Consider the following 20,509-nt stretch of genomic DNA (forward strand, 5'->3'; position numbering starts at 1 on the left):
ATTCATTATCAGCAAAAGGCACAGCTCTTCAGTAACACTCATGAATCCACATGGACTTGTGGCATAATCTTGCTATTCATCAGAGAAGAAAATAAATAACAGGAGATACCTCTTGGAAACTTGCTACCGAGTTCCAAGCTTCAATGGGATTCAGTGGAAGAGAACAACTGACATGCCAACTCCAAAAGAAAAAATAATCTGCAAAAGTACTAGATTTTTCCAGCAAACCTCAGGAAGGTCCCTTTTGCTTATCTTTCTTAAAAGTGTAGCACAGGATTGGTCTGAAACAAGATTAAGTCAGAGGGAAAAACTGTTGATTTCTGAAAGCTGAATCAGTTTTGAAATCAGTTTAAATCAATTTACAATCAATTGTACACTTTGCTAATGCCATCTGTAATCTGTGCAACATTATGCCAAAGACAAAGCATCAGTTTCTCCTTGGCAAGCATATTTTCTTCATGGGCTTCTATTATCATTAACAACAGAAATATAAACACTACCACCATCAATAACAGAAAGCTAAAGAAGAAACCCATTTAACATACTTGCATTTGGGACAGCTGAAAAAGAGCAGAATGGGCCTCCTTTGCTACCCAGTTTCCCTTTGGAAATTAGTGCTTCTCTCATGAAATTGGTTCAGCACCTTTAAAGTGGCACTACAGAAGAACAATTCGTAATTTCATTATATCCAATCAATCATATGAACCATTTCAACTAATCAGAGAGGGGAAAAGTCCCTGTAAAATTATTTTAACATGTCAGAAGCAGGAGGGAGATTTGTGATTCTGCCTAGTTTTTTCCCCTAGCGGCTTCACAGGCTGTTTTGATTTTCATAGACAATCGTAGACAAAAATGCAGAATGACTTTAATGTTTCTATTCTACCACTGAATTTGGGGATTGGATCAGAGAGCATATAAAAATCGGCACAAGATTCTGCCTTTTCTTCCAAGTCTGGTTCACTCTACTGTTAGAATTTTAGTGGTTACAGTGAAGGAGTCTTAGGCTCTTTTAAGTCTCTCCCACGAACAAGTGAAGCTGCTGTTCAGAATTCTGTGCCCAATGTTTATGTTCCAACTGATCTCTGCCACCCAAGCAGCAGACAAGACATGTCTAAGGGTGCTTTTTTGGGGGGGGGGGAATACACAATGATGTCACACACAGGAAATGTCAGGGGAGGACTTGGCACTTCACAAGGCTGACTCTTCTTCCATAGGCTCGCCAGCAGCTCTAGAAAAATAAACAGGCAATCAGAATATGGAACCAGAGTACACAATGACATTGTAGATTTTCATGCATAATCAAAGCTGATTTTTCAGCTCTCCCCCATGTTTATTTGTGTTCTTCAGCTAGCCATAAATAAAGTTTCTTTCCTTGGATGTATAAACAAATGTCAAGTGGAAAAACATTTTCGATCCAAGCAATCACTGCAAAAGGTTCCTGTTTATATTAAAATTGTCAGAATATTTTATAATGTTAAGTTTAGAAATGCACATGCTTTGTGTCAGCAAAATCAAATTGTTAAATGGGGAGAAAGGTGCAAGCCCCCTTCTCTGCTCAAAAGAAATATTTATGGATTCAATTTATCCAGTTTAACAGTGGAATACCCTCTTCAAAATCAGGTAACATGCAAGGAATTTAAAACAGTTGCACTGCTTTGCTCTTAAGATTTTGTTGGCAACTTGCCTGTCTAAAACTTCTGCACTCCAATTCTGAATTTGTTTAGCAGACTACTGCCATGAAGTGGGTATCTAATAATAATAAATAATATGATTGTCCATACTGCCTTTATGAGAAATCACCTGAAAGACAGTTAGTAAACAAAACTAAATTAGCTTTTGTTAAAAAAAGAAGATAAAATTATAGACCTAATTCAGGGATATCCACACGCAGCTATCCAAGCTTGATTAAAAGTCCACCTGTTTTTTAATGTGCAACAGAGGTTTGGCTATTATCTCAACTTTTTGGACCATAACCTATGGATACCCCTTCCACATACCAATGCCTTGGAAGAGTAAAGATTTAGACATTTTTAAAATTTTCATCAAGATTAGAAGATCTCTAATCCTATATTGATTTCCAAAATTTTCAACAAAAGTGCATGTATACATATGCATATATGTTCACTTCATTTTTGATGGTTTAAGATATTTTCATCAGTGAAATTAGTTGTAGGATAAAAAAGGCATTAATAGGTTAAATATTAGCCAGGGGAGTCTCTGTGTTTGTGTATGCATGCATGTGTGTGCACATATGTAAACATTCAATATTAGTAGAATAAAGAACATAATTGTACTGACTAATCTCTTAAGAATATTTGCAGTTAAAATGTGATTCAGGTCATTCACATAGGACTCTACTAATATTGGAAATTGCTACTAATATGAAAAAAAGCATTGACATTTAAAGTTCTTAGAGCTTGCTCTAAATTCTATGAGTTAGTACATTAAGAAAAGAAAATTATTAATTTTATTTTAAAAAATTGTGACATGGTATGTCAACTTTTTATTGCACATGAGGAGGTAGTGATGTACAGTAATACTGAGAAAGTCACACAAGGAAAAAAGTAATAGATTTGGTTAAGCAGAAGGGCATATATATCCATGAATGCATGCCGGATAGCTAACAAACACAAGAAAGCTTACAGTACTTTTAATTACATACAAACAACTCAATTAATAAAGCTAAATACATAGTCAAAATCTATCTTATCTGATTTACTTTGCCAGAAAATAAAATTATAACATTAAAATATCTGAATAATATGAAATACTGTATAATATAGTTTTTGTTAGCCTTTTGATTTTTGTGTGGGGAGAAAAGCACATAACTTACCTCAACTTAGCACATTTGTTTTAGAAAGCTGTATTTATTTTTATATTTTATTGAGAACTAGCTTGTGATTTTGACACCTGGAATATCCACTCAAATTCTAATTGAGGTTCATTTGAACATATTCTTAAACATATTTGCTTAACTGCCAACTTCAACAAGCTCTCAAGAAAGTAACAGTATTATAGGATAATCCGCATCTGTGTAGGGAGGCTTCATTCTGCAACCATTCTTCATATATTTTAATCTCCAGGCCTTTAATCAATTTAGTCACTCTTCTTTGCACTTCTTTCAAAGCCTCAACATCTTTTTTGTAATGTGACCCAAACTGGATGCAGTATTCCAGGTGTGGCCTTACTATGGCTTTATAAAGCGGTACTAATACTTCATGTGATTTTGATTCCTTGCCTCTGTTTATACAGCCAAGGATTATATTAGCTTTTTTGGCTGCTGCTGAACACTGCTGGCTCATATTTAAGTGATCATCCACTAGGATTCCAAGGTCCTTCTCCAGTTACTGTTTTTGAGCCAGATCACCTAATCATATTTGTACTGTTGTTTTTTCTTGCCTAGATGTAAAGCGTTGCTATTCTCCACATTGAATTTCATGTTATTGAAGCCCATTGTTAAGTCTGACAAGATCTCTTTGGATCCTGAGCTTGTCTTCTGGGATGTTGGCTACTCCTGCCAGCTTAGTGTAATTTGCAAATTTGATGAGTTCCCCTTCTATAAAATAATTCATGAAAATATTGAAGAGTATTGGGCCTAAGATTCTTCACATGATAACATTATTTTAGCAAGAGAATGGGGGCGGAAACAAGGGAAGGAAAACCTTAAGCATGATGCTCGGCCATGACTGTTTTCTCATTTTTCTTTTGGTGGTAAATGAGTCAGAAATTAGTTGGCCAAGGAAATAACAGTGTTATTCAAATTCTAAGCTGGAAATGACTCATCTTACTCTGAGCAAGTATGTAACTGACAAGTACTTACAAAAACTCTTCCTTTCTCATATACACACTGGCACTCAAACATTCTCTCTTTCAATCTGTCTTTCAATCTCTCTCTCTCTCTCTCTCTCTCTCTCTCTCTCTCTCTCTCTCTCTCTCTCTCTCTCTCTCTCTCTCTCTCTCTCACACACACACACACACACACACACACACACACACTATACACACTAAGATCTGATTTTATATAACAGTTAGAAACCTGGGCCTACTTTCCAGCTATGACTGTTTGTATTTGCTGTGAGAGTATGCTGGTGAATAACAGTAAAAATACTGGACTGTATCCAAGCTAGGCGCATCCAACTGGGATGTAGAAGTCAACTTCCTGACTTTCTTTTGCACAGAGCAGTTCATCTAACTAAAAGATTCATAATGTTTTACATAAGAAGTAGCAATTATGTTTTTAAAGACACATTTGAAGTTATAAATTTTAAGGAAGTATATGGGAGAATGGGATCCAGATTAAATTTAGGTTTAATGTAATTACTTAGAAACAGAGAATGCAATTAATATCCATCTATCAGTTGTTTTTCCCCCTTAAGTCAAAGGTCCCCAACCTTTTGGGCACCAGGGACCAGTTCCATGGAGAAAGGTTTTTCCACGGAGTGGAGAGTGCATAGTTTTGTGTGTATCCCACAGATGGGGCTTTGCTTGTTTGTGCGGACTGGTTGCTGGCATGCCATGGCCTGGTACTAGTCCATGGACCAGGGTTTGGGGACCCCTGCCTTAAGTCACTTTGAACATTTCCACTTGGTCAAAAAATGGTAAAGCCCTGAAGAATTATAGATAGCCCTAACATAAAAATTTGAATTTATCATATTCCCCAAAGTCTCAACTGGGTTGGATGAAAAACGGATGGGGAAGTCCCTATTTTATAAATAAGGCCTATTTTCTTATTTTCCTATTTTATAAATAAAGCCCTATTAATAAAACTCTACTTTCCAAAGGACCAGAAGGCAAGCCAAGAAGCAATGGATGGAAACAACGAGAGAAGCAACCTGGAACTAAGGAGAAATTTCCTATCAGTGAAAACAACCAGTGGAATGGCATGCCTTCAGAAGTTGTGGAGGTTTTTAAGAAGAGATTGGACAGCCACTTGTCTGGAATGTTATAGGTTCTCCTGTTTGAGCAGGGGCTTGTACTAGAATAGGGCTTTTCAACCAGTGGTACGGGTACCACCTGTGGTACATTGGCACCTGGCACACGACCATCCTAGAAAAGTGGTAGCGGGGGAGGGAATGAGCTGAACCAGTGGCAGCACTGCACAAGCCTGAGTGAGAGATGGCTGGAGGTGCAGGGCTGTGAGGGCTCAATGGAAGCACCAGGAAGTGCCAGGTTCCAGCCGGAGCTCGGTGCTCATCCTGGCGCTTCTGAGCCCAGAAGAAGTGCCAATCAGCTGAAATGTTGCAGCATCTCCAGGGTCTTGTGATTTACATTCAGATGCTTGGCAACTGATTCATATTTATGACGATCACAGTGTCCCAGGGTCATCTGAAGTGACCAAAACCTGCTGCAACCACCCAGCAGACGGGAGGGAATAAAAACCAAACACCCCACCCCCACCCCACCCCTGCTGCCAATCCTCAACAGAAATGCTCACAACAATGAAAACCTCGGACAGGAGGAAGAGCACCACCAGGTGGGCAGGCAGGTGTCTTGCTTAGCTGTGGCTTGGGGGGGCACTTTTTTCAGTGCCATTGTAACTTCGAACAGTCACTAAGTGAACTGTTGTAAGTTGAGGACTACCTGTACTTCATCACTTTTTTCTTTCTTTCTTTTTTTGTCATCAAGTTTTGGACACCTTGCTGGGCGACTGGTGGTACTCGGATGTTGCCATATCCTAAAAGTGGTACGATAGGTGGAAAAGTTGAAAAGCCCTGGACTAGAAGATCGCAAAAGTCTTCCAATTCTGTTATTCTGTTATTAGAAGTCTGAGGAGAGAATTAAACAAGCACCTATCAAGCCTTTGATTTATATTATATGCCTCTTCAAGATCAGAGATATTACCGAACAAAATATAGAAGAAACTGGGTATATTTAGTCTTGGGAAGGATAGACAAAGAGAAATATTGCAGCACTTTTCAGGTACTTGAATAAGTCATACTAATGGAGTCTAGTTGGAGTGTATTTTTTATGTTAGGAAAACTTTCCTGACAAGAATGATAGCTTGACAGTGGAGCAATCATTCGGATGGGTGGCAGAGTCTTCATTACACCGGAGAACAGTTTTTTTCAAAAGCGATTATGATTATAAAATTATTTCCCGTTCAAGAGCCTAACAGCCCATGGATAAAAGCTGTTCTTCAGCCTGTTGGTACGGCTGGCTATACTCCTGTATCTCCTACCCAATGGTAGGAGAGTAAAGAGATACTGACCAGGGTGTGAGTCATCCCTGAGAATTTTCCTCACTCTTCCAAGGCAGTGAGCCCTGGAGATGTCATCCAGTGGTGTCAGGGGATAGCCCACAATGTCTTGTGCTGTGCTCACCACCCTCTGTAATACTTTCCTATCCGCGGCTGTCAGGCCAGCATACCAAACCACAATACAGTGCAAGAGGACTCTCTCTATAGTATACCGGTAAAAGAGGGTCATTAGCCATTGTTCTACACAGTTCTTCCGCAAGACCCTGAGGAAGTGGAGTCTCTGTTGGGCCTTTCTGGCCACCTGGGTTGTATTAACTTTCCAGGTAAGATCTTCACAGAGGTAGACTCCCAGAAATTTAAAGAAGGAAACTCTCTCCACACAGCCCCCCTCAATGTAAAGTGGGGCAGATTCCTTTTTTTCCCTCTAGAAGTCTAGCACCATCTCTTTTGTCTTGCTGATGTTCAGGTACAAGTTGTTCTTGGAACACCATATGGATAGTTTTTGTAGATTGACTGATTGGTATGTGATAGGTTAAATTACAGGTTATTTTTGTGAATGGCATTCAAGAGTATATTAAATACACACAAAAGTATTCAGGAAGCAAAAAAAATTTGTCCAATGTTATTGGGTATGCATACATAGAGCCTAAACAATTGTCAATCAAGGTTACTTTGACCTGGATTTCTGCATGGACTATAATACTTGATCTTGTGGCATAGTGGTCCCTTCCAACTGTATGGATTTAAGATTCTATGATACTGTGATGTTGCTGAATAATATCTCCTGCAGTCCCAGACCACATGATAAAAATAAAGGATGCTGGGAGTTGTAGTTCAGAACATTTTGGAATGTAACACATTCTTCTGGAATATCTTAAGTATTAAATGTTTTCTGAAGTTTTTCTAGCATTAATATTTCTTTCAGGGAGATTTACCTCCAAAACCCTAGATAAACTGACTGATGCTGTGGCTTTGTTGCTATGTTGTGGCTGTGACAAACATCATGAATTGCACAATTCTGTTCATATTTATTTGCAAACAGGTCTAGTCAGCGTAATGGATGGGCTTACCATCAAAGTAGGAATAGAGTCTCTAGTGTTATTCTCAGTATCATCATCACCATTACCATTGTCACTATCTAAATTGTGTCCAATAAAACCCAGGAAAATGTTCTGACTTCTGGAAACTCATCAACAGACAGCTATATAGCAGCAGGAGTATCAACAGCAGCCTCACTTAGGTAAGCAGCAAGAGACCTTTACATGACCAACAGCAGGGAAAAGAAGTTCAGCAATGAACACTTCAATACCAAGTGAAGAGAATTTGAAGCAATATTAATAGAAATGGTATCAGTTAAACAAGCATCCGTGGTTCTGACTGGGTTTATCTTGGGAAGCAAAGCAAACTTGAGGAATCTCTTGTTATAGTTCAAAAAAGAAAAAGGGAAAATCAATCTGTTGCTCAATATTTTTCTTTAAAAAAATTACATTAACAAACAATGCTAATTTTCCTCAACTCAGATCTTCACAAAGATAATAACTGTAGCCATGCAACTTGATAGAAAGATAATGGCAAACCTTAGACAAAAGAATAATTGTAGAAATATTGTACTAACCATAAAAGTACTATTGGCAAAACCATCATTTTCCTAGTTACAATATATGAGTGTGAAAATTCAGTAATGCTGAATAAGGGAAAAAATATATGCCTTTTGACAGTAATGCTGGAGAACATGATTGAGAATACCTTGAACTACAAAGAGGCCACCTCACTTGGTATTGGACAAAGCAAAACCAGAGTACTCTGGCAAGAGTTGGTGAAACTTTGATGCTTGGAAACATCAAAGGAAAAAAAAGCTGTCAAAAGACAAGGGGGAAGTTACTACACCCCCTGACACACACATGAAATTACAAGAACTTAAAGAAGTGGTTACTGACAGACAATGTTGGGGAATTATATCTATTAGGTCATGAAGAATGGAAAGTGATAGAAGTAATGAACAACAACTTTCTGGTAGAATGGGAATTCAGGATAAAATATAAAATTTACCCATTTCCTGATGGGAAAAGGTATCTATTACTTTTTGAGCATCTCTTAACTTTCTTTGATGGGTTGATCCAGAAATTATTTCCCATGCAACTAGAGAGCACAAAAATGGAACAGGAAATTTTTGTAATCTTTGGAAAGTGCTTCAGTATAGAGAAGCCGTCCAAATATATCTTTTGTAATTTCTTCAAGAAAAATGAATTTGTCAGCAAACTGAGTTATGTACTAACATTAGTAAATACGTGAACATATACAAATTTATGTCCCAGTTTTTACTTTAAAAATTCAGTCACCTTAAAATAACAGAATTCTATGTTTCATGGGATTTATTAACAAATAAAGCTTAACAGACATCAGACTACAGCAACAGATCATTCAAATCTCAGGCCACTTTGTTTCTGCTGATTAATTCAACATGATGAATCCATCTTTTACTCCAGTGTAAGGAATTTATTGATATTCTGAATGCCATGTTATTTGACCAAATGTATCCTCTCAACTGTAATCCCCCCACTCAGTTTTCATAAAGATGATGAATAAATAAGCTGGGGAAATGAAATAACCACATTTGAATTTCTACCAGCTTGACCGACATATTTATGCCAGCTCACACACTAATTACAGCAGCAGAAAGAAACTGAACCTGTAAACCCAATTACCTGGTGCATTCAAGACCTGATATTACTTGCAATTTGTGTATGAGTTGTCTATAGGTGTAAATTACATATTGATAATGTCAATGAAATGTAATTCTTTCTTGAAATATTATGTAAAATTTCATATAAAATATGCATCTATATATGCATGATAAACAGAGATATAAATAGTAATTCTTTTTCTTTTTGTTATTCTTTAATATATTTCTCTCTCTCTCTCTCTCTCTCACACACACACACACACACACAACAACAACAACAACAACAAACAAATAAGCCCACTCTGTTAATAGATTGAGGGAGGTAGCAGTCTTATTTACGATCTTAGCAAATCAAGTTAAGTGGAAAGGATAGCTGATTAGGACACTCTCAAAATATGTCAGCCACTAATTAGTTTAAACCCTGTAATTTGATATGCCAAGCTAATTACATTTTATATTTGCTATTCCAAAATTTGGCTTTATTTCACTACAAAAATTAGATTTATGGAGGCCTAAATTATAGTAGGCATTGCATTCTAAAAAACAAAGACTTTTCATGTCTGAATCTGAATTGCAAAGAAACTTGCAATTGCTAATTTTGTCTTCTTTTCTTGTAAGATTACTTACAACCTGGGTTAAAATTCTCCTCCTCCTCATGTAAATTCTGTTCCAAGAAAAATTCTTCTATTTAAAGGATATAAGTAACACCTTATACCATTTGTGTAAATATCTGATCCTGCTTTAGTATGAATGCTGTTTAGCATTAATCTTAATGTATAATTTGTTTGGATATACTCTTTCTGTTGAAGTGGGATGAACAAAGAAATGCTAAATAAGCATGATTTATGGTGTTGAGAAAGGGATAGGCAGACACATACAATCTGCCATGGTCTGCCCTGTGAAGATTTTTGTAAATATTTCCAATTCATCTTCACACATATCATTATTAATAGTGGCATTCTCAATGGTCAGAAATTTATTATAGATTCCAGATTCAGTATCATGTAGATCAGTGTTTCTTAAACTTTTTGCTCTCAAGATTTCTTCCCATTTTTAAAAATTGAGCACTCCAAAAGAGCTTTTGTTTTTATGGGTTATATTTATTGATATTTATTGTATTAAATATTAAATTTGATGCATTCATTAGAATATTTATTGAATCATGTAAATAACAATATTACATTATTAGTTATTAACATAACTAATAAAAATCACTATATTTTTATCAAATAAATAATGAGAACAGTGATATGGTTTTAAATTTTTGCAAATATTTTCAATATCTGGCAAATAATTTTGTTTTTGAGACACTCTTGGCTCTTCAGATCACATTTTAAGAAATACTGACACAGATTACATTGTGAATATAGGGAATGGGAAAACTTAACCAAATTTATATAGTTCTATAAAATGACATGTATATATGTAGCTTATAAGAGATTTCTAGAAGAGTGATTTAAAAATTAAGAGAGACTTTACTGAATTGTGTTTGCATAAGTGTAATCCTTTCAAGTTAATTAAAGGTGTAAGAAAACATTTAGTACTTTAAATATACATTTCCATATGTGCAATATACTTATACTATTTTCCAGTGAAGGCTAGAACACTAATATAGAATTCTAATCATGTGAGTAGAAGTACCAATCAAAATTTTCAATATAAAATCTTCCTGAATGGTCTAAATTATACTCATAGTTTAGATAATATTCTTAAACAAACTAACATCTTCCCATCTTATTGTCTACTGTTAAAGCTACTGAATGTTGTTGAAATGGAAGTTCTTAAGTGGGGAGCACTTGTAGTGGAGCACTTGGATGATGTGGGTAGTTTTATGATAGATTTGTGTTTCTAATTTGCTGTCAATGCCTCTGTGGTGAGCTATCAGGAAAGGTAGTGTGTTATTGTTTTCTTCTATCCTATAGAATTTTATTTCTTTGAAGATGTTGCTGATGGTTTTGTGTGTGTTTTCTAGTTGGTCCTTTTTATTATGACAAAGGTGTCATCTACTACCCGATCCATACTTTGAGTTGTATGCAGAGGAATGCTACAGTTTCTGGGCATTGCATTACAGTCTCTGAAACAACCAAGTTCAGACAGTATCAAGGACCCAACTGTTCGTGGACATGCCCTAAAGCAAAAAAGTTTTGGATTAAGATACATACATGGTTGGGAAAGATGACTAAAAGACAGAATTTAAGGAATATTAGGATCTAATTATGAGAAGGAGAATGAATGTTTAATATTGCACGTACTGACAGCAGCGATAATATCATTTGCCCAATACTGGAAAAATGAAAACTTATCAACTGAAGACGTTTTAATTAAGAAAATCTTAGAATGTGCAGAAATGGATAGACTGACGTTAGAGATTAAAGAGAAAGAAGATTCAGTTTATTATAGAACATGGGATAATTTTTAGCAATGGTTAGGAAAACGAACTAGTGAGAAATGAATGTGATATGTTATTTTAAATATACCGTAGTTTCCAGCGTATAAGACGACTTTTTAACCCATGAAAATCTTCTCAAAAGTCAGGGGTCGTCTTATACGCCGGGTGCTGAAACTTTAGGGACAGGGCTGGCTGGAAAACCTGGAGCGGATCTTCCATTTAGTCTGCGCAGGGAAAGCGGGACCAATTGGAGTAGAAGCTGCAGTCTGTGATTTTTTACAGGCTGGGGTCTGAGCGTCTTTCCTTCTAAAGTTGAAGAGCAGCTGTAGGCAGGTGGGGAATGCAAGAGCAACTTGAAAGGCAGGTGGGGAATGCCGTAGCCAGAGCAGCTGCTTAGCTCTAAGGACACATTTGACTCAGGAACTGGGTGGGCTGGCTGGAAAACCTGGAGCGGATTTCCCATTTGGTCTTTTTTTTAAAATCCCATTTATATCCCACCCTTCTCCGAAGACTCAGGGTGGCTTACAATTTAAAGCACAAATCAATGTGCTTAGCAATAGCCTTCATTCTATGTATATGCCTGCTTATTAGAGCTTTCACCCCGACCCCCCACAAGCAGCATTATTACAAAGTCAGCTTATTGCTCCCAACAATCTGAGTCCTCATTTTACCTACCTCGGAAGGATGGAAGGCTGACTCAACCTTGAGACTGGTGGGATGAGAACCTGCACTAATTGCAGGCAGCTGGTGTTACTTAAGGCTCTGCACAGGGAAAGCTTTAGAGTGAATTAGGAAAAGTGAAAAAGTGAATTAGGAAAATAGGAAACGGTTGCTGGAATTGGTTATGTGTAGTTTAACGAAGAGAAGGGTGAGGGGTGACATGATAGCAGTGCTCCAATATCTCAGGGGCTGCCACAAAGAAGAGGGAGCCAAGCTATTCTCCAAAGCACCTGAAAGCAGGACAAGAAGCAATGGATGGAAACTAGTCAAGGAGAGAAGCAACCTAGAACTAAGGAGAAACTTCCTGACAGTTAGAACAACTAACCAGTGGAACAACCTGCCTCCAGAAGTGGTGAATGCTCCAACACTGGAAGTTTTTAAGAAGAGACTGGACAGCCATTTGTCTGAAATGGCATAGGGTTTCCTGCCTTAGCAGGGGGTTGGACTAGATGACCTCCAAGGTCCCTTCCAACTTATTATTATTATTATTATTATTATTATTATTATTATTATTATTATTATTATTAAGTTTAATCCACTTGCACTGTTTTATGTTTACATGTTTGATGACAAACAGCCTTATGTTTATAAGTGACAGTTTTCCTACTAAGTGCCTGCATGTCATAAGCATTTGAATTAAAATTACCATATTAAAATCAAATCTGATGTTTTTTAATTTTTATTTGGTGTGTGTTGGAAGAGGGGTAGTCTTATATGGCAAGTATAGCCCAAACCCTATAATTTAACAGGAAATGTAGGGGGTCATCTTATACGCCCAGTCGTCTTATACGCCGGAAAATACGGTATATTATTAAGAAGAATGACAGGTATTGATTAACTGATACTGTTTTTGATTATCATTTATTATATTCTCTACAGTTATCTACTACTATATTAACTACTGTTAATTGAACATATGTACCCAGAGAATAGCCTGTATGCTAAGAATGAAAGTGTTATTGGGGGACAACCCTAATGTTGATCCCAGCCCTGTCCTAATCCCAACCCCAACTCCAATCCTGATCCCAACCCCACCATAAACCCTAATCCCTAAGCCGATCCTATTTTATCCCTAACGCTATAAAATTCAATATTTTTTTTAAAAAAGGACCCAACTGTTCAACTATTCTCTTCTATCAGCATGAAAGAAATCCTCTGACAACTCATTGAAATGTAGATCCTTGTCAGCCTGATGTAAGTCGTTTCCCCCCCTGCCCTCCAGGGAAGGATGATAATTGCAGAAATTAATTTTTTCTAATATCCATTTTGGCATAAACTTTCTGGGAATGAAACATCCAAATTTACTTCCAGCAGAATCTGTTATGGAATTCATTTTAAATCCTTAGACTTAGGCAAGTCAGTTCTTTACAAGCAAATTCTATTGTTGCAAGTTCATGATGAACATGGGCAAAAGACCTGCTGGACCTTGGGGATTAAAGATAACAGTTGTATCTGTTAGGACTCTGTTAGGTGGGCTACACAAAATGTTTTTTAAATAGATCCACAACCTTCTCTTCATAACATTCAAAGCAATTCATTTGTAAAGGGTTTGGTTATTTTTGACTCCTTTTTCTCCTTTCTTTCACTCAATGGATTCAGTCCAATTCTATTCCATTTGGATTTTCCTTATTCTGCAAAAGTGCCAAAAGCATTTGGCTTGAATAAAAGTAAAAAGTGTACAATGGCTTTTTTTTTACAGAGACATTGTAAAACTTTTCTCAGTGATCTCTCTCTCTCTCTCTCTCTCTCTCTCTCACACACACACACACACACACACACACACTCAGACACACACACAGAGACACACACACACACACACACACAGAGAGAGAGAGAGAGAGAGAGAGAGAGAGAGAGAGAGAGAGAGAGAGAGAGAGAGAGAGAGACTGTGCATTGAACTATTCACACATCATGTGGAAATACTTGATAGGTGAAGTGAATTGGCAGTTTTTCTTTCATTTTATAGAATTGTTAAATTTATGTCCAAGTCAGCCACATTTCATCAATGTGAAATAACGGTTGACAAGGAGGGGAAATAAATTCTCTTTGTTATTCATTGATCCCATTTCACTTAAAAACAATGTATGATTTACTTTATTCATAGAAAGACAACTCCTGATTTTAGCCAGTGCAATGCACAAACATTAATATTTCTGATCAGTGTAAGATAATCCTGGATCTTCCTTACTCTTTTTTTTGTAAAGGACAACATCTTAAGTTACAGTACCACTTAATTACTAAATTACTAAACATACTTGTCTACTTTTGCCATTTTTTTGTTCCTATCAGTAAATGACTTTTTAAGTCTGTGATGATAAATAAGAAAGTCTCAAGTCACATATGTCTATAAAAACTAAGGGGAGATTAAAATCTAAAATTTGCTAGGAAATATGTATACATAAGAAAATCATAATATATTTCATTAATTGGATTATTATAAGGGATGTAAACTTAGGAAAGGATACAGAGATTTCAAAAGAGGTCAGGTGTTTTCCAGGTGCTATTGCCAGTAGGGACAAGAAGCGTAGTCAAGAATTCCAGCAAGGACTGTGGACACTATTGTACATATTGACACTAATGATCTGTCCCAAAAAGATGTACTCTGTGCAGAATGATTTCCAGAGCTTGGGGCAGGAACTCAGCAGGATAGGCTGTAGGATCACTTTTTCAGAGGTTTTACCAGTGTATAAGGCCAGCGTATAGCAGAATTCAATATGTGGCTAAAGGAGTGGTGTAAAGGGGAAGGCTTTGGTTATATTAGTCACAGTGTCTGTAGATGGTCCAATGAAAAAATGTACAAAAGAGATGGTTTGCATCTATCCAAGAGAGGGACTGAGTAACTTGGCAATAAATTCACAGATTTTCTGGAGTGATATTTAAACTAAACAATGGGGACAGTGAGTTCATTGATACAGAACACCCCTGTCCCCGGCAATCTAACAATTATAGAGTTATAAGTGCATGTAACATAGATGTGTATGTGGACAAGAATATCAACCTTGCTGTCAAGCACAAATCAGGCTTTTAACAGCGAGTGCCACACAAAGTGAACTAACCAAACAGGTAGTAAGAAAATAGGGGAACTCAGGCACCACACAGGTTATGTAGAAAGTAAACACAGGGTCAGTCATAAAGGACTCAAATGTCTATACACCAATACACAGAGTATGAACAGTGAGCAGGGTGAACTAGAAATTCAGGTAAATGAGGGCAGATATGATATTGTTGCCATTACGGAAAAATGGTGGGATGAAACTCACAAATGGAACACACAGCTAGAGGGATTTAAATTATTTAAAAGAAACAGACCAAATAAAAGAGGAGGTGGAGTTGCTCTTTATATAAGAAATAACTACATCTCTACAGAAATAGAGCACAACAATGATGAAAACTGTAAACTTGAGTGCATTTGGGTCAATATAAAAGGGGGGAAAATGACATTGCCTTAGGTGTAAACTATAGGCCACCCAACCAAACAGAGGAAATAGATGAACTTTTTGCTAGTCAGCTAACTAAGGTATGTAGGAAGCACATCACAATGTGCACAGTAATGGGGGACTTTAATTACCCTGACATCAACTGGGAGACAAACTCTGCACCAAGTGGAAGATCTAACAGATTCCTGACAAACCTAGCAGACAACTTTGTCTCCCAAAAAGTAGAGAGGGGAACTAGGGGATTAGCCATATTGGATCTAATCCTCACTAACAGAGATGAAATGATAGAAGGTGTTGAAGCCACAGGAACCTTGGGAGGAAGTGATCATGCAATATTGGAATTCAACATTCTGGAAGCACAAGCAATAGAATACAGTCAAACTAGAGTCTTGGACTTTAAAAGAACTAATTTCAATAAACTTAGAGAGAGCTATGGAAGGATTCCATGGATAAGAATCCTCAAAGGGAAAACAACTGAAGAAGCTTGGGAAATTTTGAAAAGTGAGATAATAAAGGCCCAGTCTAGTACAATACCAACAAAGAAGAAAAATAACAGCTCTCAAAAGAAACCAGCATGGCTGCATAAAGAACTCTCTGATAAATTGAAAGATAAAAAGGACAAGTATAAGAATTGGAAAGAGGGGCACATAACTAAGTCAGAATATCAGCAAATAGCCCGTGCCTGCAAAGATGAAGTGAGGAAAGCTAAGGCTCAAAATGAATTAAGGGTTGCGACCAAAGTCAAAAATAACAAAAAAAGCTTCTTTCAACATGTAAAAAACAAGAAAAAAGTTTGGTCTATTAGTGGGGGAAAGTGGCAAGAAGGTGACAAGCAACAGGGAGAAAGCAGAACTATTTAACTCATTTTTTGCATCTGTCTTTTCACAAAGGGAAAAAACAGACCAACCTATCAAAACCAGTGCCATAAAAAACAGAATAGAAACACAAGTTAAGATAGGCAAGAAAATGGTACGTGAGCACCTGTCCAGCCTAGATGAGTTCAAATCACCAGAACCAGATGGATTACACCCCAAGGTTCTCAAGGAACTGGCAGATGTGATCTCAGAACCACTGAACTGTATTTTTCAAAGATCCTGGACCACTGGGGAACTACCAGAGGACTGGAAAAGAGCTGATGTAGTTCCCATCTTCAAAACAGGGGAAAAAATAGATCCAGGAAACTACAGACCTATCAGCCTGACCTCAACACCTGGGAAGATTCTGGAAAAGATAATCAAACAACGAATCAGCAAGCAGCTAGAGGCAAAAAAAATCATTACTAAAAGCCAACATGGGTTTGTCAAAAACAGATCATGCCAGACAAATCTTATTGCATTCTTTGACCAAGTGACAAAATTAGTGAACCAGAGGAATGCTGTGGATATAATTTACTTGGACTTCAGTAAGGCATTTGATAAAGTAGATCACAACCTACTACTTGATAAGCTAGAAAAATGTGGGTTACATAGCATCACCACCAGATGGATTCGTAGCTGGCTGACCGGCTGTACTCAGCATGTGGTCCTCAATGGAACTGCATCAACATAGAGGAAAGTGTGTAGTGGGGTGCCCCAAGGCTCTGTTCTGGGCCCAGTTATTTTGTCAGGAGACATGAAAGGTTGCATATTATGGGGCAACAGAGTTATTATTCCCACAACTTTGAGGGACAGAGTCTTACATTCCTTACATGAAGGCCATCCAGGCATTGTATGAATGAAAGCATTGGCTAGAAGCTACCTGTGGTGGCCTGGCCTGGATAAGGCTGTAGAGGATCAAGTCCATGGTTGCTATACCTGTCAGGGGTCTAGGCCTGAAATGCCTCAGGCCCCAGTTCATAGGTGGGAGGAAACACATACTCCCTGGTCCAGGGTTCATATAGACTATGCTGGGCCTTTTCAAGGGCAGCTTTTTATGGTAGTAGTGGATAGCCACTCAAAATGGCTGGAAGTAGTTCCAGTCCCTAATATGACTACTGCTAGGACCATCCAGGTGCTGAGAAAACTCTTTGCAACACATGGGTTGCCTGATGTTTTGGTTTCTGATAATGGGGCTCAATTCACTGCTGCTGAGTTTCAGGTTTTTCTCAGAGCTAACCTCATCAGATGTCTGCACCATTTCACCCCTCTACGAATGGACAAGCCGAATGCATGGTGTGGACAACAAAGGAGGCGCTCAAGTGTATCATCACAGGTGACTGGCATCATAGACTGGCAGATTTCTTGCTCTGTCAACACACTACACCCTGCACAGCTACAGGAAAAAGTCCTGAGCTTCATTGGGGACGGCGATTGATTACTAAACTGGACAGGTTGCATCCAGACAGAGTGGCATTCGAAGCCTCTAAACCAAAACCCCCGAGGGGGCTGCAAACAGGTGATTGGGTTTGGGCCAGAAATTATGGGCCTGGAAACTTGTGGGTTCCTGGTCAGGTGGTCAAAGAATCCAGACCCCTATCTTACAAAGTGGGGTTGGAGGGAGGGCGACAGGTCAGAAGACATATTGGCCAACTTAGAAAAAGAGTCCCAGGGTGGTCACTAAGTGAGGACTATGGCACAAGTCCCTTCCAAGGTCCTAAAGCTGGCATCCAGGCCAGCTCACACCAGTACCACCAGGGTTTTCCTTCCTCAGTGGAACTTAATCCAGAAGAGGAACATGGCAGCTCAGGAGTGCAACATGGAACCCCTGACCAGGCAAACCAGCCAAATGTCAGCGACCTTTGTGCCTACTCTGCAAAACTGTCAGACTCTGGGGTGGGCCCACCGGAAGAGGCCAGCCAGAGTAACTCAACTCCCCTGGACACAGGAGCTCAGGGGGACAATGGTCTACCCGGCCCAATGGGTGAGTTGGTAGACCACAAGGTGACTGGAAACCCTCGGCGTTCATCCAGACCACATAAAACCCCAGCATATCTTAAAGACTATGTTTTAAAATAAAGTGATGTGTAATTGTATGACAGTTTGCCACTATCTACAGAAATTGGGGGTGCATTGTAACTGCTGTAAGACATGCTCATTGAGACGTTGTTTTATCTCTTGTAGTATATTGCATAGACATATCGTTCTTTAATTTCCTTGTAGTCCACTCTACTAGGCACGTCTGAGAAGGTTGCGTAAGGATTCCTAACTACCTTAGCTTTACAAAACATCACATTTATTATTGTTTAATATTATTATTTTAGTTGGCCCTTGACTAACGGTTCTCCAGCAACTCAGACAGGACGTCTCCAGTCCTGCTATTGGTCAACTTTGGGCAGCAAGTATAGCTTCAATCTGATTGGTTAATACCATAGGGCCTGGTTATATATTGAGGCAGGGTAACTCCAATCTCTCAGTACAGTTTCTGCTTAAATAAAATATGTGTTTGTCTGTACGCCTCTGCATGTTCTCGTTCCTGCTCATCAGAGCCCACGACTTAATATAGTGGACAATCACTTCAATAAGAGCCAGCAGTGTGCTGCAGCTGCCAAAAAAGCCAACACAGTGCTAGGCTGCATTAACAGAGGGATAGAATCATTGTAAAGTGAAGTATTAATACCACTTTACAATGCTTTGGTAAGGCCACACTTGAAATACTGCATCCAGTTTTGGTCACCACAATGCAAAAAAAAAATGTTGAAACTCTAGAAAGAATACAGAGAAGAGTAATAAAGATGATTAGGGGACTGGAAGCTAAAACATATAAGGAACAGTTGCTGGAATTGGGTATGTCTAATATAATGAAGAAAAGGGTGAAGGGTGACATGATAGCAGTGTTCCAAATTTTCAGGGGCTGTTCCAATATCTCAGGGGCTGCCACAAAGAAGAAGGAGTCAAGCTGTTCTCCAATGCACAGGAGAAGCAACGGATGGAAACTAGTCAAGGAGAGAAGCAACCTAGAACTAAGGAGAAACTTCCTCACAGTTAAAAACAATTAACCAGTGGAACAACCTGCCTCCAGACTAGACAGCCATTTGTATGAAATGTTATAGGGTTTCCTGCCTGAGCAGGGGGTTGGACTAGATGACCTCCAATGTGCCTTCCAACCTTATTATTATTATTATCTCTAAATGAAAATAAAATGATGTTAAATGCAATTATTGTTCCAAGTATACTTAATGCTTTAACTTGAATCCATCCCATTCTGAAATATGCCATTGTAATGCAGCCCTGGGCCCCTCAACCTTGGCATATTCTTAATGTGGGAATAGTGAAATTAGATGAATTGGCCACACTGTGTAAATTAGTTATCTTCAGAATTACTATACAGAATTTAGAAGAATTCTATTTCTTCTGAATTCTTTTTCATCTTTATCGAATTTTCAGTGCAACCCTGAGGATAGAAATTGTATAATAATAATAATAATAATAATAATAATAATAATAATAATAATAATAATAATAATAATAATAATAATAATAATAATAATAATAATAATAATAATTTGGAAGGTACCTTGGAGATCAACCCTATACCATTTCAGACAAATGGCTGTCCAGTCTCTTCTTAAAAACTTCCAATTTTGGAGCATTCACCGCTTCTGGAGGCATGTATTGATTTTTGCAAGTTCCTCTGGGACCCTTTTGGGCTGAAAAGCACATAACTATACACAATTATGTATTTATATTTCATCTTTATTTCATTATGAAGTTCAAGAAAGCACATATTAGGGTTCCCAGATGTCCTTTCATGCAGCTATTAAAAATATCAATACATGAACAGATTCAGCTGGATTATTTCATCATATGCCTCAGTCACATTGGTCCCACTTACTGTAAGCTCCTGAAAATTCACTGACTTGAAATTGATAAGCTGAATTGATAAGGTTCTGAATGGAGATTCAAATACTCTGCCTGCTTTTATTTCCCAGAAAGCATTGGGAGAATCCCAGGTGAAACCCAATATTTTATTTCAAATTCACTTTTGAAGCTGAGTTTCCTAGTTTCCATGTTAGCAGTCTATGCAAGATCTAAGCGTGCCTTGAGTAGAAATATTCCTTTTCCCTCTTACAACTATCTTACTAATCTTCACTAATTTAACAAAATTGCTGCCTGATCATGGTTTTCTTGATGAATATTTAATGTTTATGAGGTCTAGATATATCACAT

At 37.9% G+C, this 20,509-nt stretch overlaps 1 protein-coding gene across 1 annotated transcript in view; it reads right to left on the reverse strand.

Annotated features, from left to right (window-relative positions):
* Positions 1 to 1,188: 1,188 nt before the first annotated feature.
* LOC310650197 (histone deacetylase 9-like) overlaps positions 1,189 to 20,509 on the reverse strand; it is a gene marked incomplete at both ends in the record, with an annotated part of 188,845 nt that continues 169,524 nt past the window's right edge. Inside the window, one exon of the mRNA XM_083379028.1 lies at positions 1,189 to 1,228. Coding sequence (XP_083235154.1) covers positions 1,189 to 1,228 — 40 coding nt within the window. The remainder of the gene's footprint in view (positions 1,229 to 20,509) is intronic.

The sequence above is a fragment of the Vipera ursinii genome (assembly GCF_947247035.1).
Source record: "Vipera ursinii genome assembly, chromosome: Z".
NCBI lineage: Eukaryota > Metazoa > Chordata > Lepidosauria > Squamata > Viperidae > Vipera > Vipera ursinii.